Here is a 10,033-nt window from a genome sequence, read left to right on the forward strand (position 1 = left end):
TTTCATTCTTCAATTTTATAATTTTATGTAATTCCTACACGAATTTTCAACCTTAGTGAACAAAAATAAATGGAAAAATATGAATTGAAATGTTCATTCATGGCCGGGGGGAATGCATTATTTGGTTTTATAACATTCTTATGGGAAAATCCATTTAGGTTACGAAGCAGGTTCTGGAACGGATTAAATTCGTAACCCAAGGTATTACTGTATTTAGTTAGTTAAAACTTAAGAAAAACCACTAACAATTTTCATACTTGGTTTTTTTAATAGTTTTATCACAAAAAGTGCATTTCAAGATGAAATTGATAAAAAAAAACCAGGAAATTGTGGATATTTCTCATAGAAAAATACCGCGAATGCGCGAATTTTCCGCGAATAATGCAGGGAAACGTTCCCGAGAGAAATCCGCAAATGTGTAGTCCGCGAATCCGAGAACACGAATACAATTTGGCATTTCTGTAGAAGCATTCTGTATCGTTCGTCCCAGCAAATACGAAAGCCACCTGGAATTGGGACGTTAAATGTATTTTGCCGTGTTTAGTACCAGCCCCGGGAAGTTAATTACAGTCGTCCAAATAAACATTACTTAGAATTTTTTTTCAGGAGGTAAAACCATAGAAAACCCGCAACTGCTACAGTCTAGGCCGCCGGGGAACAGTAATATAGATCTACCTACAATTTTTGAAGGTTAGAGTCTTCACAGATGTCTGTGGCTTCTTTCAGCTCGTTAAAGCCTGAAAACATTTGTTTTTTGGCAAAAACTAATGTATTACTCTGAGGTTCATGCTGTTCCGTTGCCATTTTTCTTGCTGACAATGATATGCCTGAGGCGGTAAACAAGGGTTCGCGCATGTGCAATTCACTGCCGTACCAATATCAACAGCGATCGGGGTACGGGTGCCGTACCAATATCCAGTTTGTAAATGTGCAGATAAGGCGCGAAGTCCGCCACGGCCTTATTGTGACCCCTGTGGCTAGCACGCGCAGCGCAACATTACCTCTTCCCAGAACATGCCGTGCTTGCCAAGAATCTTTAAATATGCGGATAAGGCGTGAAGCGCCGTTCCGCCACGGCCTTACTGACAGCACACAAACATATTCACCGTTAACAACTAATTTATCAGTAATTCTGGTTAGTGGTAGCCTAGGCTAGTCTGTCGTTTACATGTAAGGTAGTGGTTCAAAGTTAAGTATGCAAAGTAAGGGGTCCTAGCATCTAATTTAATGTCGGTTAGTGGTATCCTAGGCTGGACGTATTACATGTAGGCTAGTGGTTCAAAAGTTCTGCAAAGTAGGTAAAGGGTCCTAGGATAGCCTAGCCTACGTCAACCTTGAATGCAGAGTAAGGGGTCAAACTTTTGTATTCAGGGTAAAGGGTTTGGGTCACAAAACCGGTAATTGAGAGTTTTGGGCGCCGTGAAAGTCCGAGGCCGCTTCCCCCCACCCAAAAAACCCCAGTTTCCCACTGGATCCCCCTTTACCATTTGATGTTTTGTAGGCTTTATTTTCACTGGGTCAACTACAAAAACGTTGTTATTAGCAATTACCTAGCTAGGGTAAAAAACCGCATGGTACAGGGGTGGACCATGTACGATCAATGTGTACAACTCCAAAAAAAGGACATTAGCCTATAACGCGTCCTGACATCGGAGATGGGCATCAGACGCGACTTGTTGTTGGTGAGAAACGGAGCTAAAGACCTCTACTCCGGTGTCAGGACGCGTTATACCTAATGTACTTTTCTTGGGGTGTACACATTGATCGTACATGGTCCACCCCTGTACCATGCGGTTTTTTTTACCCTAGTATACTGTTCCCCTTCTCATTTCCAAATGTGCATTACCTACCTACCTAGGCTATACTAGGTACATGTAGGTAGTTAGCTTACTTTGAGATTTTTCCCCACGAAAATCGATCGTCTGCGGATACTAGTACTACCTAGGTATGTACCTAGTCGCTCCCTAGTTTGTCTGGAGGGCCACCCCCCCCCCCCAAAGTAGTTAACACTAAACATAGGAAAAGCCTGGTCCTGTCGTTCGGCAAACTAGGTACAAACTAAAGGTCATGAGTAGGAGCATTACCTTTAATGTTGATTCCGGGTATGACACACTTCATTCTGAAAGCTAGAGGAAGTTCGCTTTGGCACCACTGAACACGAAGAATCGGGAACGATGAAATAGGTAGGTAGTAGCAGCAGTAGTACCTAATAGTACTTTGGTCTGTCAACAAACTAGCTAGTTAGCCTACTAGGCTAGGTATACTGGGTATTCTACATTGAGGTACAGTTTTGGCTGCGCTGTTAGAGTTGCGACTTAACATTCATTTGCCGGTGTTTCTAGGCATTTTTCTATTAATAAGTACGAAAAGTCATAAAAATGATGACTTAGCTATTAATCAACAACTATAATATATAGGACCTAGTATTGTCACGCAATTTCAGTCAGTATGTAAGTGACAAGTGTCATGTTATCGACGTGCGTCAAGCAGCCCGCCACTGATTACTTCTTTATTTTAGTAGTAGGAGATCTGGCGTCTTTTACTAGAACCGTTTCAAAAACATATCCCACATACTACTACTACTACTAGCCAATGTACTCCCTTGCAAAATTGTATCAGAAATACAACGATTAGTCATGCTAACTTTTATTTATGGAGGAATATTGGTTTGTTATATCGTATGTGTTAGCAGTTAAGGTATGTGATGAATGATGAGTTTATCTAAATTACATGAAGCTCATTCCAAATTCGTTCAAACAATATTCATGCTCCCCTCCATTGATATTGTTGATCACTTTATACAAAACACTTTATTCTAATAGCTACGAATTAACCTCATATGAATTTATGTAACCCTTGTCGCGAATACTTCGACGACTACATGTTTGTTTGTTTGTATGGTGTTATTACGTTGCATGGAACCAGTGGTTATTCAGCAACGGGGCCAACGGCTTTACGTGACTGCCGAACCACGTCGAGAGTGAATTTCTATCACCAGAAATACACATATCCCACTCTTCAATGGAATGGCCGAGAATCGAACCAGCGACTACCGAGGTGGGACGCCAACACCATGCCAACCAAGCCACTGAAGTGCTCGACGACTATATGCACCAGCAATTACCGGATATTATTGGCTTAAATTTGGCCCACCTGAAGGGACAGCTCCCCGCCCTTGTACGATGACAACTGAATTAGGCTCAACTGTGTTTTTTACAATTTTACTTTTAAAATATATCCTACTTTCATTACTAACTTAAATACTATACATAAACTTACAAAGGGGTCCTATCGCCCTTAGGATAACACAAGACTGTCAAGTGGTCGCGTGGCTTCTAGAACTAATTCACAAATGTGTAAAATCTCACAGAAAACTGCCATCATTATCCCGAATTGAGATTATTAACACTGGTGTCGCGAAAAGAGACGGGTCCCTCTGTTTGCGACAAACCTGCAAGTCCAGGAGCCAAAGGTCCAGATTTCATTTTTCGTTCCAACCACTTTGTGTAAAGCTACTACCATTATTATTTGATAGAACAACTCTAAGTACACCATTTGAGACCAGTAGTAGGATTGCAAGTTTGTGTTAGATTAGAAAAATATTGACTTTTGTAAAGAATATACTTTATTGATTTCTCCAGACAATTTTGACTTACTTTCATGATTAAGTCAGTTGTTCCTTTTCACATTTAAATAAAATTCATACCAAAATAACTCAGAGTAGGCATACTATAAGATTAGTTAACTCAAAACCTTTGATTTAAACTTTTGCTTTGAATTATAGGTGTTTGAAATTCAAAGATCGTTGGAAAAATATTTTTAAAAATTTTAACTCTTAGACATAGTGTGCTGTATTTAATTCAATTATCATGATGTTATTGTAGTAGTGATAGAAAAAAATTCCCTTTTGTTCCTGCTTGGCTTGTTAAAACATACTTACGCATAAACCTATTTGTGGGCAGTTCAGAGAACATAATATACTCTTACTCCCTTTTACATCCAATCTGTGGTGAAACTAAACTGAATTTTAGGGCCACATTCGGTACGATTTCATTCAACCTTAAGCCCTCCTGTACTAGCTTTGAATGAGACCAAGTTACAGTGCTGAGGAGTTTACTAACTTGCTTAAAGTCAAGAAACCTTGCATTTTATTCAACAAAAGTGCAGTTAAGAAACAATCAACTGTATTTCCGCACCAATTCTTTTGGGTGATGCCACACGGGTTCACAAAGACGCATTTAAAGTTTAGCACATATAATTAATATTTAAAGAACAGAACAATTATTCAAATTACGTTGACAAGAGCAAGAAAACTAACACATACTGCAAAAATTATTAACAAAACGTTACGTTACTTCGATAGAAATAATACATAAAATGGCAAACAGGATCTCGGAATATCCTTATGAAGAAGTACTGCAATGGCGACGACAATTCACGAGGTGATGTGGCTGGATTTTACAAGAATGTCTTCTTTTTCTTGCCTTCGTGGAGTCCAGATGCTAAAAATCAGAGAGCTTACACCTTTCCACCCTAGAGGAAAACTCGGGAGTAGTATATTGCATAACACAGTTGTCACATCTACAAAATTACAGGGTTACGTAACAAACATCAATTTAAAAAACAAACATCAAGTGCTCTAATCGTAACCCAACATACAAAAAAAAGGGGGGGTTTCGTCCAGATGGCAAACATAAATACTGGCATGTGCCCTTACAATTAGAAAATAATATATAAAGTCTCCACAGGAAGAAGTTTGACACTGTATTGATACGTCATCTAATTTTATAGAGATGGACAAAAGTTTGCACAAAAATGGTTTATTACTTTGAATATCAATGTACTAATTTATACCAACTCATTGCTATAGTTAATATAATAAAAACTACTTCTGTGGAGCAAAATAATCATATATCAACGTATTTTCATAGAAACTGAGAAAATACTTCAAAACAAGTACTCATAAAAAACTAGGAAATTTTATTCAAGGGGAATAAATGGCAAGTTTTGACATTCTCCCCCAAGAAGAATCATAATTAGAAGCAATTACAACTGCACCCAAAATTTAAATCAAATATACATTTAGAGTACATCCATAGAAATTAAATCCTTTCTCTCTTGATCACGCTGCACGCCGAGGTCTACCCTTCAGAGGCACACTATCTGGCTCCTGAGTTACAACACTATCAAATTCCCTCTCGGGTAATTCCAGAAGTACGAGCTTTGTGATTGATCTCACGTATAGTTTATTATTCACTCTCACTTCTACAGACCTAATCACACAATCAGACGACGGGAACAGCTGGGTAACCTTATCCAATTAGAGGAGTGTTGGGTTTGCAATGACACAACGTCCTGGAGACTGAACTTTATTACAGGATACTCGGTAGCCAACTGACTCGCAACAGCGTATACAGAATTACCAATAACGGATGCATGCTCGGCAGTGCATGGCCGAAGAACATATCGTACATCCCCCCTCAAGAATATACTTATGCATGGCAAAAAATAAAAAGGGGAAAAAAAAAAAATACAAAAAACATATCGTACATCCCCCCCCCCCCCCCCCCCCAAGAACATTCTTATACATGACAAAAAATAAAAAGGGGAAAAATGCCCTTAGATCAATTAGAAATGAGAGACAAGAGAAGAAACAAAAAATTAAAGCTAACTTCTCGATGCATACACAAAAACGAAATAAAATACATAAATTCTCTGAAAAGAAATATCAATTCCTGATGCAATTGCATTCAAAAGATAATAACATCACTCTACAAAGTCTTTGAGCCACTTGGGTTTACCTGCGGCTCTTCTGGGCCTATCAACGACGTTGGGCTCCTGTGTGGTGCGTGTCCCCTGTTCTGTCGGGGTATGGTTTGCGGAGGACTCGTGCTGAGACATGGGCGTGCCAGAGGGCGGAGCGATGACTCTCAGGTGTCGTCTGTTTCTTTTTGACAGCCTGCCGCTCCGTTAAGCTTGACGGTGTACTGACGATGGGGCTTTGTTTCTGTTACTATGCCCCGCCGTTCGATCCCATTGCTTGGTAGCTTGGTTTTGTATGCGTACATGGGTACCTAGTTCGCAATGGGCGGCAGTCTTCTGGTAGTGCAGGGATGCGCATCGCCTCCTGCGACCTTGCCACTTGTAACTCCCTTCGACTATCGTCTGCCTCCAATATCTGTCTACAAACAGGTGTCTCCTGGCCGTCGGTACCCCATCGCGCAGCTGGCGACCCGTTGCAAGCTGAGACGGCGACTTGTTAATTTCCCTGAGAGGAGTTTTGAGATACTGAAGTATCGCCAGGGCCGTTTTGTCCGACTCAAGGGCTCCACCCTTTAACGTATTTTCCCGGAGTAGCCTCTTCGCCGATTTGACAGCTGCTTCTGCCCTGCCGTTAGATTGGGGGTACTGGGCCGACGACAGCCGGACCTTGACCCCCCATCTCTTGAAGAAGGCCTCCATCTCCTCGCTGGCCAAGTTCGTGCCTCTGTCAGTTGATATTTGTTCTGGGGCTCCCCAAACGCGAGAACATATGATCGAAGGTGATTACTGATTTTGTTAGACGTGGCACCATTGGGGAAATGAGCCACTTCTAACCAACCTGTTAGCTATCCGCATACACCATGTATACACTGCCTTCTATCTGGAACATATCTGCGACGACTTGCTGGAAGGGATATTCCGCAGGCGGCGTGTGTATCATTTCTTCGGAGACAGTGAGGGGGCATGTTCATCGCATGAAGTACATCAGGCGCGGCAATGCTGAAGGTCCCCTTCTATTCCCGGCCAATAGACCGACTGCCTGGCCCTTCTAAGCATCGAGTCGAGGCCTTGGTGTCCTGCGTGTAGGTTAGCGGCTACCTGGCGGCGTAAATAAATTCCTGGGCGGGTATAACCAAGCGAACACATCCTTGGTCCACTGAGTATGTCACCAGATCCTGGTTGATGGCTAGCCGGTCCCGAACGCTGAAGAAGGGGCGAAGGCGAGCGAGTTCTTGCGACTTCTGTTGGGGCCAGTCGCCCGCTGCAACCCTTGCAAGCAAGAGCTGATATACAGGGTCGTTAGATGCGGCGCTCCTGACGCAGTCTTCATCCAACACGATGATATCCGGTTCCAAGGCGGCCACGGTTGCACATGCCACTGCCACTTTAATGTCGTCCTCCAAATCCACGTCGGAAGCTTCGCGGGGTGCTCGCATGGTCGGGTACCTTGAAAGAAAATCCGCGGCAGTGTTCCTTTTTCCGGGCAGGTATTTCATATGGAACTTGAACTGGAGTGTCTTCTCTTTCAGGTTGAATAATCTCGGGTTGATGACGTCCTTGAGGGCTCTGTCACCCAGCAGCTTGACGAGAGGACGGTGGTCCATGATGATGGTGAGATTAGGACACCCAAGTAGGAACAGCCTGGCCTTCCGCAAGCACCAGGTAACTGCCAGGGCTTCTCCTTCTACGGGGGCATACCCAGCTTCAGAGGAGGTGAGGTGTCGACTACCACACAGGGCAAGGCGCCAGCCGCCCTTGCAACAAAAGGGGCTGTCAGCTGACTGACAAATACAATACTGCTGAAGGACTACGAACCCGATACCTTCTTTACTCCAATCCGTCATTATCGTCGTAGGGCGTGTTTTGTCGTAATATGCCAAGCCGTCCTTGGCTAATTGACAGATGACCTCCTGTGCCTGCCAGAGTTTGTCACGTAGCTGACTATCCCAGTAAACGTTTTTTCCAGTGGGCTTTCTGAGGTGGTCCCTAAAGGGCTCCATGATGGGCGCCGTTGCAAGGAAGGGAGCTAAATGATTCACTAACCCGAACCACAAACTAATATCCGTGATGGAGGGCTTCTCTGGCATATGGAAGTTACGAATGGCATCTAGTCGTTCGTCTGCGGGTTTGTATGACTCCCATCCCAGGTAATAACCGACGAAAGTGACCTCTCTCTTGCAGAATTTAAACTTCTCGGGCTTGAGTGTGATATCTGCAGAGGCACACGTTGACAGGAATTCATATACATGCCAGAACGCCTCTTCAATGCTGTGATCGTATAGCAATGTGTCGTCAATGCATTTATGCTTTCTGGTGATGTCTTGCAGGGCATCATCAAACCTTTTTGTGTAGGCGTCCGACGCCGAACAGTGACCCATGGGTGTTCTACGATAACGGTATCGTCCCCATGGAGTGATAAAGGTCGTAAGCGGGCGGCGGGCTGTCTTCGTCCAATTCCACTTGATGGAAACCCCAGTGGCGCGTCCGCCGTAGTAGTCTTGTACGTATGAATGGGGATCTTGAAATCATGTCGAAGGGTGCCGGTGTATGATGAGTTTCCCAAAGACAGTGGGCGTTGAGGCGCTGGAAGTCTACTGTGCGGCGAGGTTGACCCGTCTTCTTGGCGACAACGACCATCCGTTGCACACCATTCCGTTGCATCCCCCACTGGGACTGGTTCTATCACGCCCTTCCGAACGTCCTCGTCAAGTTGAGCCTTGACCTCCTCTTCCCAATGCTTAGGGATTGTCGCGGGCATGTGACAGGCATAAGGCACGGCATCAGGCAACAAATGGATGTGGTGCTGCTTGCCCGTCATGACAGGTAACGGTTCCCTGGTTGTATTAAAGGTTGTTGAAGAGAAATGCCGTAATAACCACTCCTCAAGTCTTGGTATATTCTCCTCCACAGGCGGGATGGGTAAGGTGGCTGGCTTCATTGTCTTAGGGGAGTTAGGCTGTGCGACGTCTTCATTAAGCACATCACCTGATGCAACGAGATGGTAGGGGTGAGGAAGTCAGGGGGTACTATTCCCAGCTCCTTACAAGCATTCAGCGATATATAGAAGTTCTTGGCCGTCGGCACAAAGTAAACCTCCTGCTTCGTGCGTCGCCACCTATATCAATGAAGCATGCCGTTGATCCAAGACATCTCACTCGGAGATTAGCTACGTCCTCAGACCTGTTCGCGGCTGCAACTCCAGTGAATTTATTTGCAGTCTTGAGAGAATCCTGCGGCGGGAACTTGTTAAGGTGAATCCAATACGTCATCGAACGTCTCCAGGATCTGAACGCTGCCGAGGACATTACCGCCTCACACTTCTCAGGGGCAGCAGAGACAGGAACTTTACCGGCACGTGCTCCTGAACCGGGAAGGGCATCCTGAAGGGAACGGATGGCACGCTGCTGGTCTGCAAATAACGTCTGTGCTTGCATGACGGCCTGTGACAAGGCCCTTGGCATTGCAGGTGAGGCACGCCTCGGCGTGGCCTGGGGTGGTCGACGTATCTGGGGCATGGCTTGGTCCTTATCCTACTCACTGCGCCATGTTGGGTTTGCAATGACACAACGTCCTGGAGACTGAACTTTATTACAGGATACTCGGGAGCCAACTGACTCGCAACAGCGTATACAGAATTACCAATAACAGATGCATGCTCGGCAGCGCATGGCCGAAGAACATATCGTACAAGGAGGGATCTATAGCCTTTACCTAGATGATCTTCTAAGTCTACCATCACTATGTCCCCAACTTTCACATTTGCAGAGAGATTATTACTAGAATTATTATGTCTCTCTCTCAAGGACACTAAATAGTCTTTTCCAAGAGTTCTCAAATTTCCTTAGCACTGATGATAATCTGAAATATTGTGCTCTAAGATCACTTGAACTCATGAAATCTGGGTCATCAGTTGCTAAATTGTTAAGAGGAGGGGAAATACAAACATTTCGCCCATAAAGTAACATGGAGGGAGTCAAAGCCTCACAATCTCGATCGGAGGAGAGATAAGTCAGTGGTCGAGAATTTATCACAGCTTGAAACTCAACAAGTAGAGTTCTCAACTCTTCAAAGGATACACGTTTGTGATACAAGGCCTTGGACAAACATCCCTTTAGAAAACCAACAAGGCGTTCATAAAATCCTCCAGACCAGGGGGCTCGCGGTGTAATGAACTTCCAATTAACACCATTTCCTTCAAGGTATGACTTTACCTCTGGTTCCTCCATAATTTCCTTCAGGAAATTATTAAATCCAACAAAATTCCTACCAT

The 10,033-nt window shown here is 44.0% G+C and overlaps 1 protein-coding gene across 4 annotated transcripts in view; it reads right to left on the reverse strand.

The window, feature by feature from the left end:
- The window catches only part of LOC135205820 (cell cycle checkpoint control protein RAD9A-like), a 434,453-nt gene extending 431,953 nt beyond the window's left edge, over window positions 1–2,500 (reverse strand). For 2 of the 4 annotated variants that reach the window (XM_064237070.1, XM_064237038.1), the window contains exon 1: window positions 2,085–2,500. In XM_064237070.1, the coding sequence (XP_064093140.1) occupies window positions 2,085–2,118 (34 nt within the window). In that variant the 5' untranslated portion in view covers window positions 2,119–2,500. Of the gene's footprint in view, window positions 1–1,891; window positions 2,032–2,084 lie in introns of those variants that run through there. The other 2 variants (XM_064237049.1, XM_064237081.1) reach the window with 2 other exon arrangements.
- Window positions 2,501–10,033: the final 7,533 nt, after the last annotated feature.

This window comes from Macrobrachium nipponense, chromosome 11, assembly GCF_015104395.2.
Source record: "Macrobrachium nipponense isolate FS-2020 chromosome 11, ASM1510439v2, whole genome shotgun sequence".
NCBI lineage: Eukaryota > Metazoa > Arthropoda > Malacostraca > Decapoda > Palaemonidae > Macrobrachium > Macrobrachium nipponense.